This window comes from Clytia hemisphaerica, unplaced genomic scaffold (genome assembly GCF_902728285.1).
Source record: "Clytia hemisphaerica strain Z4C2 unplaced genomic scaffold, Clytia hemisphaerica genome assembly, whole genome shotgun sequence".
Lineage (NCBI taxonomy): Eukaryota > Metazoa > Cnidaria > Hydrozoa > Leptothecata > Clytiidae > Clytia > Clytia hemisphaerica.
The window spans coordinates 692,735-717,531 of record NW_027103902.1 but is presented as its reverse complement, the minus strand read 5'-3'; the positions used below and the strand labels follow the sequence as shown (position 1 = coordinate 717,531).

The window sequence follows — 24,797 nt, the reverse complement described above, 5'->3', positions numbered from 1 at the left end:
TTTTCCGCTTTTAGTTTTTCGTTCTCACGTTGGAAATCTTTTGTTGAAATTTCCCGACCTTCCATTCTGTGTGGTGCTGAATTCATGTTTTTATTTTCGTTGAGCAAAATTATCCACGTTTTTTAAGAACAGTGTAGTGAGTGTGTGAAATGATGACATACACACGAAGTCTAGATTTCTCCTTTTATATTTTGAGTAGTGTATCTTTGTTTTTACGACATGTATCATATTTCTAAGAGGCTATGCATTGTTTGTTGTTTACAAGGTTGGGAAAGATAACAAAAAGGTCACTGTTTACTGTCTGATATTGTCATTGAGTTATAAGGTTTCAAAGTTTTTACTCAGACTGTTTCAAGTAGTCATAAGTTGTTTCTACTTTTGTACTAGGGCGAGACCAATTTAATTTGTTGTTCTACGGGCCCGACCGACCTTATTTTTGCTAAAATCAAAAAAATAATAATATTGAATTTCCACTACAATATATTTTACACACAAGTTATTTTTAAGAATTAAATTTGAATAAAACTGAAAATTATTTCAAGAAATTGAAAAATTTAAAAATCAAGCATTCCATAAACTAAAATTTTATTGTGATCTCCATCGAAGATAAAAAAAGTGAATTTTTGATCCAGATATTCTGTTGGAAAATATTTTCAGTACCTTCCCTAACCCTGATAAATGAAAAATTTATTTTTATTTTACTGACCGACCGACCCATATTTTTCTAACGATCTGTCCGTAGAACAACAATTTAAATTGGTCTCGCCTAGGGGTACATCATATGAATAGTAATTTTGTAACCCAAGGTCCACGAGGGCATCCATTTTTATGCTACGTCTATAGCTGTTTACTTATTGAGAGGGAACTATTAAAGGAAATAAAATTATCACTGAGCCACTTTCTTATAACTACCTATTAATAAAATTGGCTAAATGGTCATAACGATTGGGCGCGCAGGCGAACACTATAGGGATTATGAGCTTGTACCAGGTATATAGGAGCGGTTTTGAAAAAAATTTCCCAAGGCTACCGTATTTACCTCGAACAATCCAAAAGTTACCTAAACAATCCAATGAAAACATTTCAGGTGAAAATTGAAATTTCCGAATAATTCGAGAGACTAACTAAGCTGGCCGGCTAAACAAGACTCTGCAAGGTCTTTGTCTTGGATAAAGCGCCAGCTTGGTTTTGTCTTTTTCAAAGTTGCTGTACGGTAGCAGCAGAATTTTTGTCGTCTTGTCGCATTTAATTGTTTAGCGTTGTTTAGGGACCTTTTGGATTGTTTTAGGTAAGGAAGGTACCACATTAGAAAAGTCTGGTTGCTTTCTCAGTTTAATGGACAGGGTTGTTTATATTTTTAGGTTTTAGCCAATGTCTGAATTACTACTGTTGGTCGGTTGCCGGTTTGACCCGCTCAAAACTATCATTATCTAGCTTGAATTAAATCACAAAAATTTCCCTTCAAAATCTGAATATTCCCCCGTTCTTATGTAGTCTTTCATTTCTATCTTTCATTTTCTATTCAATTTTTAGATTCGCGATGAAGTCGAAATATGTGATGAATTGAACGTAATATTTTACTGAAAATTTTAACTCGAAATTTTTCCCAACTTCAAACAAATTGATTCGCAATTACAAGCATTTTCAGATCGAATCAAAAAAATTTTTCTCCACACCTTCTAACGTAGTTTGTGTTAGCGTTTAAATTCGCCCGCCTTGAATGAAATCTTTTGTCAAATTATTAGCAAACTAGACAAACCCCTTTGAAAATCAGACCAAATATTTTTTTATGTTTTACCCTGTAAATATTGAAAAATTTGTTTAAAATATTATAACTGACGTATATTTTTATGATTGGTGTAACTTATTGATTAAGCATGTAAAATATATATTATTTTCTTAAATCAATTTCTTTTTTCATAATTGTAAGAGGTGTAACAGGTATGCAGGGTCGGCGGTGCAATTTTCACTTCTTGCTTGAGAATTTGACCTTTTTCAGGTCTTTTATTTCAAGCCTGATGTTCTAAGTATACTAAATTTTATCCGAAAAGTTTTAAAAGTATCTGTCTATCAGGTCTGGATGGATAGTACGCAAAACTGGTCAGAACTTCTTACCAAGCCACGGCCTTGAGTGAATAAATGCTGTACGCTGGGTAGTAAGGATATGTTTGAAGATTAGCAAATCCTTTATTGGTATATGTCAAAAATATTAGCCAACAACAATGGTGTACATTTAAGTTCAAATTTTTCTTTCATTTTTCATTTTTCAACAAGTTACACATGTAAAACTGAAAAAAACTTTTTTCACTGAAAACACTTTGAAAAGTTCGAAATTTTTAATAATTCATGGTAAACACCAATAACCGAATTAATGGGAAAAAAACTGTAAATTGTCAAAAAACATACTTTACCTTGAATTTTCCAAAATTGTCATGAAAAACTTCTTAAGTTTAGAATTATTGATAAATACACGTTAATACAAAATGTCATAAAATTCATAACAAATTAACACAATTGTCCAAACTGTAATAATTTTCGCCGTTTTGCTCTTTTTTGACAAATTTCTTTCATCTTTGTAGGGTTTTCGTCTCGAAAATGCTGATAATATTTGCAAAAATTATGTTTTGCGGGAACTAATTTTCACGTTACCAAAATGGAAGCGTTAAAATGATTCGTTCCCGCGTAAATAAGTTTCATTTAAAGAAAGTGTTCATTAATTGATGTACCAACTGGTGTACCAAAACTTTGAAGTGTAGCTTTCGAGCTTTAAGTCGCGAGTACGTTTTATTATATTTGGAGTCATTTGGACAATCGAACAGCCTTCCAGCTGGTTCCTTCATTATTCGATTGATACTATCTTGTCGTACCCATCTCTGTTGTGAAAGCTGGCATCGTTTTCCTCTCTCAATCGCAATCATTACGCAATACTTCCTTCTGATTACGCAATACTTCCTTCTGATTACGCAATCTAAGGATAGAAAGAGAAAATCCATGTTACGGTGGCCCGGATAATTCGAAGATTTTGTTACAACCTCGCAAATTTTTTGGTTAAATTTTAAGTCTAATTTCTAATTCCAAATATTTTTAAAATCAGTAGATCAAAAGTTACAGTTTTTCAGAAAGTGTCGAACAATCACTAAAAAAAAATGGGTGACATGGACCTAATTTACACATTTTTTTTATAATGAACCTCAATTTTCGGCTCAGGGCTGCAGTTGCTAAGGATTCTCCGGATTTCAGTCAAAAAATGCTAATGAATTTTGAGCCAAAAATGCCAAACAACTTCAAAAAATTTGGCTTTTTATCTCATTTTATGTCCAAAATACCTCAATTTTGGTATTTAATGGGATAAACTTTGGAAGGGCCTCATCCGCGAAATATTTCTAAACAAAACTCAAAATATGTCAATTAAATACTATTTGAATGTTTACTGGCATCAAAGAAGCGCTAATAATGTGTATTTCAACAACCAATATGGCATGATTTGACAGTAAAAGTCGATGGTGTAAATATTGCCACCCGCGAAATTAAGTCCCCGCGAAATTTTTGAATTTCGCGGATAAGCCCAACCGTGAAATATAATCCCCGCGAAAGTACGCATTTCAATGCCAACTTATGTCGAAAAAGCCTATTTCTTAGGTATTTTTAGTTGCTTTCCAGGTATATATAAATATAGTTTAAATTTATGAGAAGTAATACCGCGAGTATCACAGTTTAACGTTCTCTGAATGTTACCCTGTGAGGACGGACTATTTATGTGTTTCAGTCCCTACCAGGTGGGTCTGTGGCGGATCTGTGAGAAGGGGGTGTTCTTTTCAGTTGCTTTCCAGGGAAATGCTCATTTTCGAAGTTGCTTAATCTTTTGGCCATTTCTCAGGGCTGGACCCTTAGCAACACGGTTGCTTATATAAAATGTGTACGAGTTTATAGCCTAAGATCTAAAAGAGAAATGAAAAATCTAACAAAGTCTTGTGCTCAGATTCTTACTTAACTGAAGCTGAAAATTAAGGATTTGAAAAAAATACAAAACGTCTTACTGTTTGGAAAGGTGTGTAGAAACCAGATCCACTCGTTGCAGTAGGGCGGCTGTGGGTGGTGTGATCATCTTCGCTTTCAGACCACCCTAGTTCGCTGATGTGAGAATGGGCGGATTGTTTGCTCTTGTATAAAGATGTATCTCCGGGCGTGTTGGCGTTGAAAGTGGGCGAATGTTTCTTACTGATCTCTGAAAAATAAAGTAGCTTGTGTGAAGAAAAAACATTGTATAATCTTATGAGCTTCAAGTAGTTTTTATCCTTTTTTATGGCAAAATTGAGGTGTTTTGGGTGATCATGCCTTTCAAGTATTTAAATTGTAAATTTTATGCCAGACTCGAACAATTCGAGAATCGAGCTACTCGAACTTACTCAAACAAGTAAAGTTCGAGTAATTCCTTTACTCGAGCTTCTGGAAATTTTCAAAAATTTGTGAGAAGTTCGAGAAGTTCGATTAGTTGTAGAAGTTCGATTAGTTGTAGAAGTTCGATTAGTTGGAGAAGTTCGATTAGTTGAAGAAGTTCGATTAGTTGGAGAAGTTCGATTAGTTCGAGAAGTCCGATTGAAGAAATGTTTACTCGAACTTAACATACCTTAGAATCCAAAGTTCGAGTAAGTTCGGCTAATTACTCGAACATAGTCTAACTTATGATCTTGATTTCTTTACTTGTTCGAGTAAGTTCGAGTAAAAAAGTGGTTCGGAAAGTTCGAGTAATGGGGTCTGGTTTTTGGAGTTTTCGATCCTAATTGTTCTTATAAAAAAACTTACATTAACAGTAGTTTTTATAAGAACAGACAGGAGAAGATATGGCTTTGATAGCCAAGATATTGAGAAATATCACATAACAATCATCAATTTCTAGGTTAAAGTGGACTTATTTTATATATTAAGTGTACTTTTTAAATTGATTAAGTTAGAATATTATTCGATAATTTTTTTCTAGAAAACCTCATTTCTTTATCCAAAGAATTCGCAGGACCCTGATGGGTTTTAAAACCTAATGGTAAGCTAAAGTTATTTACCTGCTGAGCTATTTGGCAAATTTATGAGTTGGAAAAACTCGGACGGTTTGAGTGATGATGACGTTTTCGTTGCTAGATCCAATTCCTCATGTGTCGAATATGAAGGACTTGGAGTTTGATGTTGCATATTTTGCAGACCAGATTCTTTTTCATACCACCCATTGTCCAATCCACCATTATTGATGAGGTAACTTTGATAACTACCATTTTGAATTGTTCCATGACGACTGTATGTTTGATTAGCAACTGAAGCCCATTGGTTGTTTAGAATTTGGTTCTCAGTCCTTTTCGGGAGGTATGGGGATGAGTTTGCTGCAGCAGCAGTTGAGAGAGTGACTGTGTCGTACTGTAAATTCAAAAAGATTTTTGGTTACATTTTGACTTTCCATTGGAATCCTGAAAGTAAAACCTTAAGCGGATTAAATTTGACGTGGATTAATTTTCAATTTTGATGAAAAAAATTAGGTGAAAAAGAGGCTGATTCAAAAACTTCGAATTAAGACTTTGACTCTTAATGCTGAAAAATGGTATACTAGACTCCCTGTAATTTGGATCTCTCTCTAATTCGAGTCAATTGTCAAAAGTCAACTCGGTTTTATTTGTCTTTTTCAAGTTAAAAATAAAAAAATGGCTTGAAAAATCATTGACATCAGTTTAAAACCAAAACTTATAATATGAAACCCATTATACCGAATTGACGAATTTTCGTTTAGCCGTTATAGTGACGGATTTCTTTTTATCTTTGCATCGTTTGTTTTGAAACCAAACTCTGATCACCCTCAAAGACAATCCAGTCATTTCCACCAACTGTTCCTTCATCAAAGCGTCTGGCCGTGGATTGGCTGTGTAACATGTCTTCAAGATGGCGACCTGGAAAAGTATTAGTACCGTCTTGTTGGATTATATGGGTACAATCATGGTCGAAATATATTGAGATTTTAGTGTATTTTAATGTTTTTCAGAATTTAAAGTTCGGGCGAGAATTACTATTTTAGCACTTCCACTTTCTTTCATTGAATATTTTGATTTTAGAGGGGTTTGGTGGCTTCTAGGCTATATTTCAAGTCTTATTCGAGCAAATTTGAGCTTTTAAATCCTCAGATCCTAAGGTCGTAAGTCTTAAGTCTCATGTTAAAACTCAGAGTTAAAAATCTACTTTCCAACTGTAGTTTAAGGCGCTTAAAATCATTTGTGGTGTTTAAAATTTCACCAGGAACTCCCATTTCTCTCAAATGTTTTGTCCATGATTGTAGTCCCCGGGTAGTCCATCCACAATCCTCAGATGAGATGAAATCTTTTATAATAATTGGTCATTTGAAGTAATAAAAATGACGCGTTCTTTAGAAAAAATAACAAAATTGTTTTATTACTAGTTAACGACCAACCAAATCAAGTAAGAGCTTGTAAAAACTCCATCTCGTCCTTTTTAATTTAACTTTTTCTTTCCACTGTCGAAAATATAGCCAGGATATCCAGACCGTAAACTATTCAACCGTCTGTTTTTTTATAATCTTGTCTCTGGTTTACGGTCTGGTCCAACTGTAGGGATATTTGATCTGATTGGTCGATTCGCTCCGAGTCACTGAGCAGAATTTTCGCGGGCTTTTCGATATTTTTCTATGCGCGTGCATAATTTATGGAAACAAGCTAACATTGCAAAATAATATAAACAAATGAAAATGAAAACACAGGTTCATTTCTAAACAAAATGGCCGCTGGAAAGGAGCCTTTATATATGTGGATGATGTTTTGATGTAGTTTAAAGTAAGTTTTAAAGTTTTCTGAGTTTGTAAAAGAGATTTTATGATAAGTTAATTAAGTGTATCTGCCTGGGTTCCCAAAGTTTTGAAACCCTTTCAACAAGGGTTTACTCACAGACAGTATCAAACAAACTGTACCAGACATTTTTAGTTACACCAGACTCTAAAATTTTAAAAACTTTGTAAATGTTGAGGTAAGAGTTTTTTTTTCTAAAATTTTGAGTTTGGATACCCAGGTTATCGAAAATAACGAGTTGATAAAAGTCATTGCCCCGGTGGTAGCTGAATAGACTATAGTTTATATACATAACCCTTTTGGGATTTTTTCAAGAACTTTTAAAATATAGGGGTGTAAAGGTTCAATTGCTACTCGCTGATACCCAGTACCCGATTCGGCCTTCCCCATATCCGGAAATGATAAACATGTTTTTTCTTTTATAAGCATAACGTTTATAAGCATGTGCTAGCTCAATTTTTTGTACCTAAACAATGGCTCTATTGAACATACGTCATCAAGTGGGACATCTGAACCTTCAAAACACCTCCTTAATAACCCTGATCATGCTTTCACGTGGAAAATCCTATCGCCTGCTCCAATCAACAAAAAAGAAAGAAAGAGCCTGGAAGCGTTTTTAATTGCCTTGAATGCCCCTTCATTGAACAATCAAACCGAAACAAAAACTTTACTACTTTTTCGGAATGGCATAACTTGATTTTAATAGCAAAACATTTTAATATTTTATGTTTTTATTACCCTTGAGAAATCATTGTTAATTCTCTAACTATCGTAGATATCTATATCTACTATAGCCCATGGGAATTAGCAGTGATTTCTCAAAAACATTTCTTGTATAAACTGTACAGCATTTTTAACGTTTTATTTAAATCATTTGCACTGAAGATGACTATGTCGAAAAGCTTATGCTAAATTTTTAAATAAAAAACTTTCGTGTCTAATTCTTTACTGACTTGAATGATCAATGGCTCTATTGTTTGAGAACAATAGAATGCTAAACATAATGCGAGCCTGATCTTATATAGGGGTAGACACTTGCTAATAAAAAAAGACATGTAGGTTTGTTTATATTACAAGGAGCGATGGCCAAGTGGTCAAAGGCGTCAGCGTCTCAAACCAGGGATTCGTGGTTCGAATCCCCGCTCCTTCCAACGTTCAGTTCATAAATAGCCGAGCCGGCTGGCCGTGGACCCCATGAAAACAATCGAAAGACTGTCTAAAAGTCCTAGATTACTGGGCTATTCACGTAAAATATCGACTCTATCCATCTATAGAAGAAAGTATTCCTTAAAAAATAACATTCAAACCTGCTTGTCCGTTAACACTGTCCGAATTCTTGTCGGCTTGTATGTTTCATTTGCGCATGCGTCAACAGTAGACTTCCCATTGTGTTCGCCCACATTCTCCTTTCTAACGCCATTCTCATGTTTCATTTTATCTGCGCCATTTTTAATCGGTTGCTGCTGGTGATCGAAATTATTGCTGTCGTCATCAAAAATACTTGGGTCTTTCATATCTAAAATTACAGTTTGAATTTACAACGATTAATACCGTGAATTAATACAGTTTAACGTTCTCTGAAATTGAATCTGCGAGGACGGACTGTTTACTGTGTTTCAGTCCCGTTTTTACCCCAACTGGCTGAAAGAATCCTACCGGGTCTTTGGCAGGTCTGTGAGAAGGGGGTGTTATTCATTGTGCATGTCTTGATCTCTCCATTACACGTTTTTTATAAGAACATCCAAAATTTCTGAAACTTTTGGATGTTCTTTAACTTTTCTCATGTTTTGCTCAAGTAAATTTTATTATTCCCAATACAGTTGACGCTCTCTAATTCGACGTTCTACTATTCGATAGGCTCACTTATTCGATAATATTGAGAGCCACCGTCAACAAGAAACGACGCTCCCTTATTCGATGAAAATCCAATTTCCCTTGAAGATCGAATTAGAGAGCGTCAACTGTATATATTATAGAATTATTCTGGGAATTATGAGTATCAGTAAAATGTTCTTTCTCCCCTCTTTGGGAAACGTGGTTCAAGATAATTTTTTCCTCCGGATACCCCTCTGAAGGAGAATCGGAATTCCCGAGTTATTTTTTCCGAGTTAAAAAAACGAGTTACGAAAAAACCGAGTTATCCCTAGGTTGCTTGCTTACGGATTCATGCTCCTTATAGAAAATAAACCGAGTTATGATATGTAAAAATGATGTCCCTAAATAACAAAAATGACGTCATCACTCGGGATAACTCGGTTTTTTCCGTAACTCGGAAAAAATAACTCGGGAATTCCGGGTCTCCTTCTGAAGCATCCGGTTATCGTTCGTCTGTTACCGTCTAGCGTCTAGACAAGCATCATATTAAACATATATCTGAGTATGTTTAAAAAGTATAAAAAGTGGAAGTACCAGAACAAGTAACGGATCTCTTCAAAAAGGGCTCACCTTCATTTAGTTTTCCTTGGAAAGCATCAAAATGTTGTTTGCAAACGATTCCGTTGAGATTAAACCGGAAAGAATCACCAGAAGTCAAGATAACATTACAAATAATACAACGGAAACATTCCGGATGAAAGACGTGAGATTTGATTTTCATCACAAAGTCATTTTCGTTCAGCTTGACGTTGCACCCAGAACATGTTTTACCAAACATCCTAAATCATAAAAATTATGTAAGGTTTTATAATTTGGCGGGAAATTTGCTGTTTAACGGTCGAAATGATTTATGAGTGATGAATAATCCGAAAATGTTATGAGCTTTCAAGTGCTAAAACAAAATAATAAAATGGAATTGAAATGGCAAATTTCGAACGCTCCAAAGAAATTAAGCCTGATTCATACTCCGACTCAAAATCAGAAAACAACAAAATTCCTACGGGTCCTAATAAGAACGGGGTGGGTGGGTTTTCAGAAAAATTTTCGAAAATTATTAGCTGGTAGGGGAAGTTTATTCGGGACCTTAGAGTAGATAAATGCAACAGAATATGTTCAAACAACAGCAATAAAGTGGTTATCAGAGCGCGGTGGTTATGGTGCCTATAATTCATTTTAACCATGAATTGGCTTATACAAAAAACGATTATACATATGCTAATCGAATGTTTCAGTTTCCATGGAAATCATGTTCTTCAGCCAAACTTAAAAGAACTCTTTTCAACGGGTGCCAACCTTTAAATAGAACTTGAATTTCCATCCCAATGATATTTAGGTCTCTTATATTTCCTTACTAGTTAAAGGTTTTGTTTTTAAATAAGAATGATATCGTTTGCTTACATCAATTTTAATTCACGAGCTTTTTCACATTGAATTAAAATTTGCTTACTCATCAATTTTGATTTTCCATCTTTTTGATATTGAATTGACACGAATGTGGAAAAGAAAAACCTTTTGGCTTATATCAGCATAATATAACAATAGACAGACACTGCCCTGATATGAAATATGTGTCTGATATGAAACGGAAACACTTATGTAAAAAGAAAACCTTTAAAACATACTGAGAAAAAGTGTTATTGCAAGGATTAAATCCTCCGAACTAACGCTTTCCTTTCGCGTATAATATCTTTTCTCTAATCTTTTCTCATAATTAAAGAAAGCCATAATTAAAGGACCATTAGTATATGTAATCACATGATAACGAGTGCAATTCGAATATAATTGCACGAGTGATTTTTTTGTTATTAATTTTCCGAGTCCGAAAGGACGAGGAAAATTCGAAACAAAAAAATCACGAGTGCAATTTTCGAATTGTACGAGTTATTATGTGATTACGAGCTAATCGCACAATGGCTTTCACTACTTTTTCCCCGGGGGGGGGGGGGTACTTAGGCAAAATGGGTGCCGGGTATGTGCGAGCCATAAGGGTACCTTTTCTCATTCCTCAAAAGTCTCTCAAAGGGGTACAAATTCAAAAGTTAGTCTCTGAAAGGGTCCTAAAATCACAAAAATCAAAAATTTCTCTCTCAAAGGGTCACGATTTCCAAGAATTTTGACCAAAATTTGGTGAAAATCAAACCAAAATTTGGAAAAAATGGACCAAAATTTAGGAAAAAGTCTCTCAAAGGGTCCCAAAATCACCAAAATTTTGTCTCTCAAAGGGTCGATTTTCGATTTTCGGCTCGGACATACCCGTCACCTCGCAAACCTAGTACCCCCCCGGGACTTTTTCCCAGTTAAGAAAGTAAATTACAGAAATTACACTGAGAGTTTTATATTTTTCTCTTCTCTTTATGTCTTTTTTTTATTGTTGTTTATTGATTTTCTTTCTCACAAAATAAATTTCGAATGCAATTAAAACTTTCGATGCAAAAAAAAATGTAAGAAAAAACATTAAAATCAATTTTGTAAACATTGGCGCCGCATTGGAGAGTGTGATTAACGATTAATTGCTCTCTACAGGATGCAATTAACGATTAATTGCTCTCTCTGAGGACGTGCCAAATAAGAAAAAATAACCCATCGTGCGATTACAAATAGTAATTGTAATAATTTGAAATCTAAAACTGTAATATCTCAGCCGGCCCACACTAAGGTATTAAGAGCCCTAAAAATCAAGTCGTTTTGACTTATGTGCCTGACTCACAACTCGGAGCTACAATGGACTCTCGCTTATTCGTCCTTCTGTTTTTCGAATCTTCGTAAACTCTCTTAACATACTCTCTCTCTCTCATTATGGAAAGTTAACTGTATGGCCCAAACTTTTTCGGGTCACTTGTTGTGAACTGAAAAAAAGTCCCGAACATGATCCGAACTAACCCGCGCATGTTCGGGCCAGGATTTTGAACTTGACCCGAACATTGATGAAAAGATTTTGCTATTTTAGCTAAATATGACCGGAAAATGTTCGGGCATGTTCGGGCATTACCATGTCAAAAGAGTACATTATTTTAACGTTTTTGAAAAATCTTTTGATTGTTCCTTTACAAAATAAATATCTCATTTTCAAATGCACATTTTATAATGTATAAATGCTTTTAAGCTGAGTAAAATCGGTCAAAAATTTCAAAGTTCCAAAATTTTGATCCCTTTTACACCAAAAATAATTCGAGATTTCGAGTCACTCAAATCCAGTTTGAATGAAAGAGCCTATTAATGTTTGAAGAGGGAAAAATCCCCGGCGTAACACCCCTGTCTCACAGCCCCGGCCGAACTTTTTTCTTCAATGGGGATAAAAATTCTATTGTTCTAATGTTAAAAAACCCAGTGGGATGATTTTGGAGTGCAATAGTGGGGATGAAATCAAAGTCAATTTCCCTTTGGGGCTAGAATTCCAGGGTATTTTCCCACCGGGGACGAAATTTTTGCTAAATTTTCCAGTGGGCTGGGGTCCCAGTGGGTATGTGACACAGGGGTATGGCGCACTATCAAAATTCCTTTTCAATTCGAATAAAATACACGAGATTTGGTTGACGATCGAAGTAGAGAGGGAAATAAACACACACAAACCTCTGGTAATCTTGTTTACAATAGGGTCGTCCATTTCTTACATAACATGAATCCAAAAAACTTAGATTATCTCCGCAATTTTCGCAATTAAGACATTGAGTATGCCATTCTGATGATGTAGATAAACGTAAGATGAATTCGTCTGTAATGGATTTCCCGCAGCGCTGGCAAGTGTGGATCTTACATAGTTCTAAACGATTGATTGTCTTCTCTGTAACAAAGAAATAAGATTCATTTGAGTTTTGAGTCTGAAATTTCATTCTCTATAAAGGGATATGAGATTTGGCTTGAGTTTTGTGGGCCGACGAAAAAGCTAGCGTAGACAGTTCCCTGATGAGAAAAGGTGGTTTGGAGCGGGAAGGTGTCCATAAATAAAAGATTCTTTGGATTTTTTTTTAACTTTTTTACTTTTTTCGAATTCACTGGTTAATCAAACACTACTGTTCAACAGAATGGCAGATATGTCTGAAAATCTATTTCCGCAGTAGCGTAGACAGGAGGGGCGCAAAATGTTAGAGAGCAGACTTTTATGACACAGTAATTATCTATTCATAATACAAAAAGATAATTACCGTCTCATAAGAATCTGCTCTCCCCCACAAATTCTGGCCCGGGTCAACCAAGCAAGCCAAGTTGGGAAATTAGGGAAGATGTTGGGGAGCTCTTCAGCCGATACAATCTCACAGAGAATCATGCGGTGAGTGGCGTTTCCGCCCTGCAACTAAGTGTCACGCTTAAAAACACACCTGACCCAATAAACTACGGTCAGTGCTGACACCATCTCATATTTCAGAAAATTTTACCCTGTACACATCAACATCAAAGTTTTTTGGTTTCGTTCGGTTCCGGTTTTTGTCTTTCAGGCAAAGAATACTAAGCTCAAAGTTCCGTGTAAAGAAATGAAAATATCGGGACCCTACAACAACCCGTACGGCTCACGTCGTTTTGACGCAAGTACGGATTGAAATTTAACTTCACTAGCAGATTCTGAGAAATGCACGGCTCATTTATCCATCATAAAATATGTGCTACCAAACAAATTGATCCTTTTTTTAAGTTTCTCTTCTTTAGGCTTCAAGTTCAATAATCCTAACCTTGAAAAGTGAATCCATTCGCAGTTTCTGTTCTCCCACGACATTTTTATTATCTTTAAAAAAAAACTTCAACCTCTCGCCCAAAAAGTGAAGATCTATTTACTTTTCTCTAATTAGCTTTTAGGCATTAATAGGGGGAAGATTTTTGTTTGCTCTTGTTTAGAGATGGGGGTAGGTAATTAGCAATTAACGGAATACAAAGCTTTCAAAAAAAATATTTCTGATGATTATTTTTTCAATTTTCATTATGAAATAAAATCATTACGCCACCAATAAAATAACCGCAAAAAAAATCATGATTTTCTTACCGTCTATACTCTCCGCCCGTCGTAAGTCCGCATCGTTTGCAAAGCGAGATAAACTCATGCTCTCAGGTAATCGAAAGAAAAACCAATTGATCTCCAAAATAACTACTTATTTTAAAAGGATCAGAGCCAACGCACTAACCGTATCAAAAGTGAGAGGTTGATTAAGTAAGCAGGCATGCGAAAGTGTAATTTAATTTGATAGTGTCGTCCCGTTTTCACTTATTCCTTCCATAAAAAAGAACCCCCTAAAATGCCCCCTTTTTGTTTCCTTTATGCAAAATCATGAAAAACAATAAAAAGAAAAAGAACAATTACTAATTTAAGGGAAAGTATGTATTATTTTTGACCAGAGCTTTGGAAAATTTTCTCTACATCCTATTGTTCTCTCTCTTTTTATGTTATCAAAATTTCATGAAGCTTTGGAGTTAAATTTGAGTCGCTATTTCAGCTCCCACTCCATTTCTAGAAAAATGTAATCCGATTTTTCGAGTTTTCGGTAAATTTGGGATTACCTACGGTGGGCTGAAGTATCGATTATTTGACCATGTCAGGATATAAAAAACCGTGAGAAAACAACCAAACTTGATTTTGTAAATTTCATTACTCATCTTTTATACCTACCTACACACGCAAAAAAATACAATAGAAGCAGAGAGTTACTAGGAAATGCAAAGTTACGGAAATGTCTAAACCGAAAATCGAAAATCAGCGAGTCTTGCAAGTGATTGGAGGAAAAATGATTCAAAAAAGTAAATTAAAAAATTTGATTATCTGAAGTGATCCGCTTAATATTATTTTTACAACGAGGTATAACTTTAAATGTTGTTAACCAGTTACTTTTTCAAAGCGGGCTGCACGGCTTTTTGCGCAATGCAATTGGTTCATTTCGCATGACGACGGGCCTACACTGTCCAGAGTTGCCCGTCGTTAGGAAAATTCATTGTGACGTCACTTTTTCAAAGGAAAATGAACAATGCGTTGACATCATTTCTCTCATTTTTTATTTCTGACGTCAGAAATTATAACAATTTTTGATCTCTTTTCGCTTGTATTTTTCACCTTAGTTCACTATTTGTTTCTAGATAAAGCGCTAAAAATCAATCGAACCTGAATAGATATCTTTTATTTCCAAAAAAAAATTTCCCGAAAAATTGATGACGTCAGCATTTTTTTAGGAAAAACGAAAATTGCTGATTTTTGCTGACGTCATCAATTTTTTGGAATTTTTTTTGGAAATGAAAGACATTTATCCACTCTACCTTCGTACAAAATTTGGGCTCATTTCAATAAATATTCCAGGAGATATTAGTCTTTCAAATCTTTGCTGACGTCAGCAAAAAGTGTTTTGCCTTTAATTTCCCAAAATGGCTGAAACAGAATTTTTGTCCCGGGACTTTTTGGAAAGGTATTAATATGAAGAGTTAAAATAATGAAAAATTTTCCCATAAAAAGGGGTGGAACAACTGGCCGTCACGGCCGTCACGATTTATCGAATTTTTTGCACAGGCCTTAACTTGCCTGAGTTTCTGAAATTTTGTCTAGTTAATGTTCCAATAACCAAAAATGTAAAAAATCTGCCTTGTTTCCTGCGTATGACGCTGCTCAATAATATTTACATTTTCTAAGCTCGATTGATAGGCATTAGTATGGTTTATAGGGTTTCATGGTTAAATCACCAGATATTTGGGTTTCAGGATCAATGATTTTTGTTGACAGTTGAAATTAATTTTTGAAAAATTTAAGAAAATCTCGTTTGCAGGGGTTTGTACTGGAAATTGACGTCATCATAAAATGCCAAAAAAGAGTCCGAAATATAGCGGTTTTTTTTTGTGGTTCTTGGATCCATAAGGAACCTACGCACCAAATTTCAGCCACATATTTATTTTTTTCAAGGTAAAAGTCTAACTTTACCGAACTATAATGAGCAGCACGCAGTTGAATACAAATACGTTTTTCAAAAGATTTTTGATCCATTTTCGCTTGTGAGGCCTGTATGTAAACCCACCATACTTTAAAATGAAATTTCGAGGGATTTGTGGGGATAGCAATACAGAGATAATCCATTTGGGAAAGAAAGAAGAGCATACCTATGTTAAATGCTATTTGCATCTATATTTGTTGGGAAGATTATAAGAAATGACCAGAGAAACTTGTTATCAAAGTTTCGGGTATTAAAAACTCGCGAAAGTTCATGCATTTAAAAAAAGCCTTGGCAATATCACTTAGTACCTTCAATCTCGGTCAAAAAAAATATAGAGAATTTTGGTTAATTCCTAGTTGTTAGCAATTTAAAGTTCGGGCGAGAAAGTCGCTTTTGGGCTAATTGATAAATTTATTCGAATATTTCAATTCGGGAGGGGTTTATAAACTTCCATTCCAGGTTATATTCTGAGCCCTATTTGACCATTCTTGGACTTTTGGATCCTCAGATGCTAAGGTCTTAAGTTTTAAGTCAAGCGTTAAAACTCTACCCTTCCAACCTAATTTAGAGCGCTTCCAAATCGTTTGTGGTGGTAAGATTTCGTGGGAATTTCCTTTTTTTTTTCAAATATTATGACTTTAATTGTAGCAGAGGGAAAGATTATTATTTGTCATTATGTCTCGTATCATTTGCTTATTGGTGTATCCATTATGTTGAAGTCCTAGTAAGATTTGACTTAACTTTCCAAATAACATTGTCAGACATCTATCCCTTTGGGTTTACTGAAAAAGTACCGTACTTACAGCCAACTATCCAAAAATTGGCTAAACATTCTGGCTAAATTAATAAATTTCCGCTGAAAATACAAATTACCAAATGAACGAAGCTGTCCGCTCCTAAAAAATGTTCAACAAATACTTCAAAAATTATGTGCCAGCTTGGTTTGAACCTAGTGGCTCGATGACGACTTCTGAAAGAAAAATCCTAATGGTAACCTCCAACAAAAAAAGACTCTGTCTTTCTGACAAGGCAATTTTAGAAAGTTACCAGCCACTTTCTCACTCAGACATTAGGCATTTTTTATACCTTTAGTCTATTTCATTAGTTGTTTTCAGCCGGATTGCCCGGCAAAGAGCAATGGTAATAACCCGGAGATATGAAAGAAATTTTACTTTGAAAAAACAGAGACCCAATCACTTTGGCGATAGTTTTTTTATATTCATAAGTGGATAAATATTAAAGTCTGCCCCAAAATATTGGTGTGGAACATTATCAAGTGAAAAAATCGAAAAAGATCGAAAAATGAAGATGAAAATTTAAGTAGAAAAGAATCGAATTTCTTGGAAAGCTGTGGCATCATATCACCATTAAACATTTTCCATTTGATAAATTGTCGAATTTCGTTCGAACGTTTTTCTTGTTTCTCTTAGCAGACGGAATTCGGGAATTCAACTCCGGTAAATTATCAGAAGGGGGGGGCACTCTAGCCTGTCCCTGTCACTTTGTTGGACGACAGTGTTACATTTTACGTGTGTACCAGGGATACTCCCAACAATGGAAACGGCGACGTACCGCTGGCGAGGTTCACTATACAGAATCTAAAGATATCTGACAGGGTTGAAAATTCATAAAGTTTTGAAAGGTATATCTAAAAAGCTAGGCTTTTGGCACTTTCATTATTTTGCAGTATTTTGGGTTTTGTAAAAAATATCTGATTCGACAGGGTCCAAATTTCGCCTATTGGGTTCTCATTTTATTGCCAAAATCGGATATCTGCCAGGATTCTTATTCGAACTTCAAAGGTACGTCCCTAGCTGCCGACAAGGTAAGCACTCCTCCTCTCCGGTAGATTATATCCCCGTGGAATTTCATCCAATTGAAATACTTCAGCCCTGGCAGCCAGGGACGTAACTTTAAAGTTCGAATAAGAACCCTGACAGATAAAAATTGTTACCAAAAATTTGACCCTGATAGATAACATTTGATACGAGTAGACCTTATGTATATTTTATATATATTTAATTTGAAGCCTTTTCATATAATAAGAACAATTATTGAGAAAAAAAGCTTGAAATTTGAGTCAAACTTAAAGCAACACCAGACTTAAGAAACTTGCAGTACAAGTCCCCTTTTAGACCTTCAAAAATAAGTCTGCGACCACAGTCGGAGGCGACCCGAAGGCTCCTCTTTCGATAGCTATCTAGTACCATCTAGTACCAGAGAGGCATCAAGTACCATTTTGGAAATCTTTGGTATGACCCGGCTAGGGGTTGAACCCACAACCTTTCGCACCGTAGCCGAATGCTCTACCACTGCACTGCGGTCGCTACAAAAATCCCGATCCCTTCAAAAAAACACTCACATAACATGGAATCATATTGAAAAAGAGTGGCAAAGGCTGAGGTAAAATTTATATTCTTATAAAAAAGACTTATGTAAGTTATCATGGAATTTCAATCTTTAAAATTTGATTTTTCAATATTTGTCTCTGATAAGCTATCATAGACCAAAAGGCAGTCATTTTCTCCCCTTTATGGAACAAAAAAAACGGACGAACTTTTTCATCTTAGAGATAAGGTTACATTTTTATTGTAAACTTTCCAAACTAAGATTTTTAATTTATGATACAAGGTGTTTTTAATTTATCTGATTTTTGATGTTACGTTTTAGTTTTATTGTCACACCTATACTATCAGATTATTTTTTTACGTTTTTAGGTCGGAAAACTTTTTATTTTCCCTACACGTTTTTTATTTAATAAGAGCATCCAAAATTTTTGAGGCCTTGGGATGTTCCTATTAGCCTTATGAGTTTTAAGCCTAAAAATGTTCTTAACATGTGCTTATTTTTCTAATTTTTTGAGCATTTTTGTCCATTTTCCTAAGAAATCGGGTGTTTTAGAGTACCCCCAAAGCCTTAAAACGTTCTTAACTTGTTCTTAATATTTTGGCCATTGAAGCCTTATGTTCTTATATAGTGTGTTCCTATATAAAGACCTCTATTTTGACTTGGAGCTTGCATAAAATGATATAGCCCCCGCTAAATCTTCTTTAATCGGGTTAGTTTTTTTGATACCGCAAACACGTGGAAATTTAAGTTCAAACAAAATTCCATTGTTTTCCAGCTTTATTTGAAAAATCTTTGAAAATTCCTTGCAGGTTTCTATCTTCCAATTTGAAAATATGAAAATAAAAAGTATTTGCTATGGTCCGAAATATCAAGTTCGCCAAATATTTTTAAAGAATTTGGCAACCAATAAGTCCGGGAGGGTATTCTTAGGCAAGTGAAGGGTACGGGTATGTGCCGCCCTTAAGGGTGCCTTTATGGAGCCTGGCAGTCCCAGTAAGGGTTTAAAAAATCAGAAAATTAAATCTCAGTCCCAGTAAGAGTCGAAAAAAAAAATTCCCTCTAAAATATCGAAATTTGATCAAATTAGTCCCAGGGCTGTTCCATTAAAAACCATACAGGGGGTGGGGGTGGACAAATCTTTTCAATTTTTTTTCTGCGTGAAGAACGTACCGTGGCTTGTTAGTGCCATGTATAAACTACTTATACTTACGGGTTCTAAGTCGACTTAGTACTTCTAAGTCAACTTAGTAGTTCTAAGTTGTAAGTCAACTTAGAACTACTAAGTCGACTACTTAGAATGCCAAGTCAACTTAGAAGTGCCAAGTCCAACTTAGGAGTGCCAAGTCAACGTTTCAACTTAGGAGTGCCAAGTCCAAGTGAGCACTGCCAAGTCGACTTAGCACTACCAAGTCGACTTAGCACTACCAAGTCGACTTAGCACTACCAAGTCGACTTAGCACTAGCAAGTTTAGCACTACACTAGCATACCAAGTTGACTTAGCACTACAAGTTGACTTAGCACTACCAAGTTGACTTAGCACTACCAAGTTGACTTAGCACTACCAAGTTGACTTAGCACTACCAAGTTGACTTAGCACTGCCAAGTTGACTTAGCACTACCAAGTTGACTTAGCACTGCCAAGTTGACTTAGCACTACCAAGTTGACTTAGCACTACCAAGTTGACTTAGCACTACCAAGTCGACTTAGAACCTCTAAGTATAAGTAGTTTTAAAATAGCACTAATCAGCCACCGTAAGAACGTGAGTGGTACACTCTTCTTTCATAAGAACCAGTAAATTTTTTGTTGAGTTTCGTAGTACTTATTTTTTTAGACTTTGATCTCTGACTGTTCTTATATTGTTCTTATTTTTCTAGGGAAAAACTTTTTCTGATTTTGTTCTTGTGTTGTTATTTTTTGACATTTTAAGCCTCGCTATTCTTACAAAATTGTTATCATAAAAAAAAAAGAAAAAAAAGAAAAATGAGTTCTGTGGCTCCTCAGTGGCATAGAAATAGAAAAGAAAGTTTATCAGCACATGTGAATTAATCTCTTTACATTTAAATACAAACTCTAAAATAATAATGCAACATTTTTGTGTTTTTTTTCAGCACCTTGCAGCCATTTTCAGTTTTGCTCCAAAGAATTTCAGATCCTAATACCCAACTTTTTAACAAATATAAGCATAACTTTATAAGAATAATGAGACTAAAAAATACCGAAACATAAGAACAGAATAAATTGCTAAATTTTAAGCAAATAAAAGGTCAAAATAGGATATCAAACCTTAATTACCTCAGTTTTGCCCTAAAAATGAGAGCAATATAAGATCAATTTGAGGCTACCAAAAAAGATAAGGACAGTCGATCAGTATAAAAAATTTACTGGTTCTTATAAAAAAATAATGTAGCCTCTTACGTATTTGTTTTTTTCAAATTGAATTTTTGAAATAACAATCACAAGATGAAAATAAATCCGAGAAAGAAATTTTCCCTATTCCCGCCATTATTTTTTTTGCGAAGCGTTAAAGCCATTTTCGAAGGTGTGAAAATTATTGATAGCACCTTTTCTGAATCAAAAATTGGGGAAAGAAAAGGCTATATCTTTATTTAGTATACCATAAAAATAATAATAAATAAATCATTTTTTATATGTCGGGAGAACTATAAATATAATAATATTTGTTTCGCTTCAATTTCAGGGTAAGAAAATAATCCTCTTCTCAACACTCAGAGGGTGTAAAAATGGCACGAAAAGAACATTATTTTTTACAAAGAAGTGTTTCGCGCGCGTCAGAAAAATTATCGAATTAAGAAAGAAATATTAATTTTTAATCAAAGTGTTTTTGTTTTTATCCGATAGTAAACAGTCGCTGACGTCACAAACGCAACCGCAATCAATGTCACAAGATATTGGAATTCCTAGTTATCTAACTAGTAAATCACGGAAGAAATAAAAGCTGGTTGGAACTCCGGCTTAAGAGATTAAAAGATGTAAAGATGAAGACCTTGTTGAGTAGTTTTGTTTTTAAGAACGTTGCCCACAAAACTACTAATCAGAACAGTCAGAAAGCAAAGTAAGAAAATTCATTGCAGGAGCGAGTGGTGAGAATAATGTTAAATAATCTTAACAAATAAATAAACCACCTGAAGTTTTAGTCTTCTAAGTGATTACACATGCACTGTCGATCCCTAAAAACCAACCCACCCCCCGCCCACTCCAGTCTCCCGACTAAAAAGTTTCAAAAAGGGAGCCAAAGGAGATAACATTTGAAGGAATAGTTTCCGAGTTCTTAAAATTTTTTTCTTTCTAAACTTGCCAATAGGTGATTTTTAATACGAGTTGCGAGTGGTCTAACGAGTTGCGAGGTGCTATCAAATATGCGGTTGCGAGTTACGATTGCTATTGTAAACAAATAAAAGTGCGAGTTGCGAGTTGAAAACTTCACGTTAAGACATCAAAATCACGAGTTGCAGATTAAATCGCGAGTTTTGCAAAATTTAAATTCACGAGTTTGAAAAATCAAAAGTGACGAAGTTGCTAATTAAAAATCGCGAGTTGAAAAATCAAAATTGAGGAGTTGCAAATTAAATTGCGAAGTTTAAAATCCCAAAATTGAGATTGCAAGATTAAAATCGCGAGTTGAAAAATTAAAAATGCGGAGTTGCAATTAAAAAAATCGGCGAGATTTGGCAAATTAAAATCGCGAGTTTTGAAAAAAACAAAAGTGCGAGTTTTGAAAATTCAAATCGGAGTTGAAATGAAAATATTTGTTTTCGTAAGCTTCTTTAGTTACATGAATTCGCATTTTTTGCAGTTTTTGATTAATTGTTCTTTATTTTGCAGAATATAAACGGTATATTTTGATAGTACGCACTGTTTTGTTTAGAACTCCTCATCCAGCGTCTGCCTGGGTGTTTTATTTTTGTCATTTCGAAAAGAAGTTCAGGGGGGAATGAAATGCTTTGTTTCTTCAGTTTTTCACACACATAAGCTTTTTCCTGCCTTCGAAAGGAGCCCTTTAATTTATAAAACTTTATTTTCAATCAATTGTGAGAAGATTCCAATTTGTTTTCGACAGCAAAACCTCCCAAGGATAACTAGTAAGTGTTTGTTTACATTTGAGATGAAAACATGCCCGAAAGCACCTGGTCGAACCACCTATCCCCGATACCCCGTCGGCGTGGTTCGTAAAAAATGGATTTCTTTTTTCGAATTTCTTTCTTCCCTGGACACTATCAAATTCTCTGAAGGTTTTTTGTGCGTAACCGTCAATGTTTCACAACAGCAAGATTATATTTAATAAAGTGGAAAAAGTGACGGTTATAGATATTAAAATAGCTTTAATAAATACCTAACATGTATTCATGCATTGATTTGTGATCTTTATTTCTATTGATTTTTTTGAGTTTCGAATAACGAATCAAGCAAAAATACCTCGAGAATGTTAAAGAAGGAAAAAAATCGATTAAAACACGAATACACTCGAAAATTGAAAGGAACGCAAATAACTCGATAATCTACAGGAATGACAATAACTCAAAAATTTAAAGTTTGCGATTAGAAAAAGTGTCGGGGATTCTCAAAGTAGGCGAAGGACATTACATAACTAAGCTATCAAGCAATGCTCACAAAAGAAAGCTAGTACAAATTTTATGTATTTCCAATCTAGGATTTTCTTGTTTTTTTTCCGAGCGAAAAAAAGCATTCTATCGTAAATATTTATTTATACCACCATAATAAGGAAATTTTAAGATTCGAAATTAACAAGAGTTTCACAGTATAAATACTGTTTTTATATATCAGCTTTTAATCTTTCCGATACAAAACTTTTTCTCCAATTTGGAAACCTAAACACACACGGTTGAACAAAGACGTGCAAACGCCACTTTTGATTTTTCCAACTCGGCGATTTTAATTTTGCCACTCTCGCACGTTTGATTTGTTCAACAATCGCGAATTAATTATGTGCAAACTCCACTTTTGAGTTTTTCAACTAGCGATTTTAACTTTGCAACTCGCACTTTTGATGTTTTCAAACTCGGATTTTATTTGCAACTCGCAACGTTTGATTTTTCAACTCGCGATTTTTAATTTGCACTAGCGAATTAATTATTTTGCAACTCGCACTTTTGGTTTTTCAAACTCGCGATTTTTAATCTGCACTCGACATTTTAATTGCACTCGCGAAGTTTTGATGTCGTAACGTGGCGCATATCTTTCAACTCGGCAACTCGCCTTTTTTATTACTTAAAAAAATAGCAACCGTAACCCGATAACTCGCCAAACTACTTGCAACTCGCCACGCCATATTCGATAGCAACTCCGCCAACTCGCAGGGACCAACTCGCAACTCGCATATTATCGAATCACGCCAATGCGGAGCGAAAGCACCGATATAAAACGCCGTTATCTAGCATTTGATTTGATTGTCCGGAATAAAATATTGGCAAGTGGGGAGAAAAATAGCCAAATTAAGCCACAGCTTTTATTAGCACCATTATTTTTTTCTGTGGGATAATACTTGGAGAGAGTAGGATAAAACAAAAAAAATGGTACAATATAGTGTATGAATAATAGTGGTATATTTGGAAAAAACCTGTTTCGGTTTGAAAATCTCAAAGGAACGGTCGCCCCAGCATGAATTACGGACAACGTCCAAAAAATAATTTTCGTTATAACACTGGAAATTTCTCCTATTTGTTCAATTTACCAGGAATGTGTTTTAGTATCCTTACTGAATTCTCCTAGTGATATGTTGTAAAAAAGCTGTGTCGGGTTTGAAAATCAAAGGAACGCGGCCAGCGCGATGAAATTACGACAAAGTCCAAAAACGATCATTTTCAGCCAACACTGAAATTTCTCCAATCTTGTTCAAATTTCACAGGAATTGTTTTTAGTATCCTTTATGAATTCTCTAGTGATGTGCTAAAATATGTGTCGGTTTGAAAAATCAAAGGAACGGTCGCCAGCCGCGATGAAAATTACGACAGTCCAAAAATATCATTTTTCCAAAATACTGTGAAAAATTCTCCAATTGTTCAAATTTTCATCAGAATGTGTTTTAGACTCTTACTGAATCTCTAGTGATATGTTGTAAAAAATCTGCCCGGGTTTAAGAATCAAAGGAGTGTGCAATACAACCAATGATGAAATACAAACAGGATCATTTCGCCATAACACCACAAAAACTAGCAGTCGTTTTTAATTTCACGGTATGTTTAGTTTAATTCTCTTTTAAATTCCAATGTGTGTGTTTGAAAGTCTCATTGTAAGTTCCTACAGAGTTTTATGGTTGTTAGCCAATGCAATATTTAAGCACTCGCTAGCTACGATTATGCCAAAAATTCTCCAAAGTCTTCCACTTGTTAGAGAGCCAGTGTGCATCAAACGTCTCATAAATCAGTCCAAAACATCATGATAAGATGAAAATGGTCAATTTTCACTGAGATTTGCAGTATTTGCACACATAGCTAGTCCACTTTCGGCAGCCATTTTTCAAATACTTTCGGCGAAGAAAATCCATAGTATTGGATAATCCTTTTTATTAAATCGGAATAGATCATCGGATTAGATAAAAACAAAAAATTCTTGACCGGACAGAGAGATTTAAGGCTCCTAGGCCGGAGCAATAAAATATAGCGCTTAGGTAAGTTTTGAAAATGAAGACATAAGTTATAACAAGATCATAGTCAACTTACCTTCATCACGGGATGGGTACCGATTAATTTCCACCCCCAAATATAAAATTTCAACCAGGGAAGGATGCCATAGGAAGGTTCATCTCACGTCTCACACACACATCCAAATAACCAATGGATAAGAAGGCTTCAACAAGCAGCTCGGA

At 34.9% G+C, this 24,797-nt stretch overlaps 2 protein-coding genes across 2 annotated transcripts in view; one reads left to right on the top strand and one right to left on the bottom strand.

Moving 5' to 3' along the window:
- LOC136808948 (IQ domain-containing protein H-like) overlaps positions 1 to 1,901 on the top strand; it is a 32,978-nt gene extending 31,077 nt beyond the window's left edge. Inside the window, exon 31 of the mRNA XM_067065514.1 lies at positions 1,534 to 1,901. The gene's annotated coding sequence lies outside the window, so the exon portion shown is untranslated. The remainder of the gene's footprint in view (positions 1 to 1,533) is intronic.
- A 1,036-nt stretch (positions 1,902 to 2,937) lies between these two features.
- LOC136808947 (insulin gene enhancer protein ISL-2B-like) lies at positions 2,938 to 13,854 on the bottom strand. Its single transcript, XM_067065513.1, has 8 exons — positions 13,681 to 13,854; positions 12,279 to 12,489; positions 9,279 to 9,487; positions 8,141 to 8,349; positions 5,748 to 5,927; positions 5,058 to 5,403; positions 4,038 to 4,225; positions 2,938 to 2,968 (listed from the first exon to the last, which is right to left on the bottom strand). Exons 1-8 carry the CDS (start codon positions 13,736 to 13,738, stop codon positions 2,960 to 2,962), a joined length of 1,410 nt encoding a protein of 469 aa, XP_066921614.1. The 5' UTR covers positions 13,739 to 13,854; the 3' UTR covers positions 2,938 to 2,959.
- Positions 13,855 to 24,797: the final 10,943 nt, after the last annotated feature.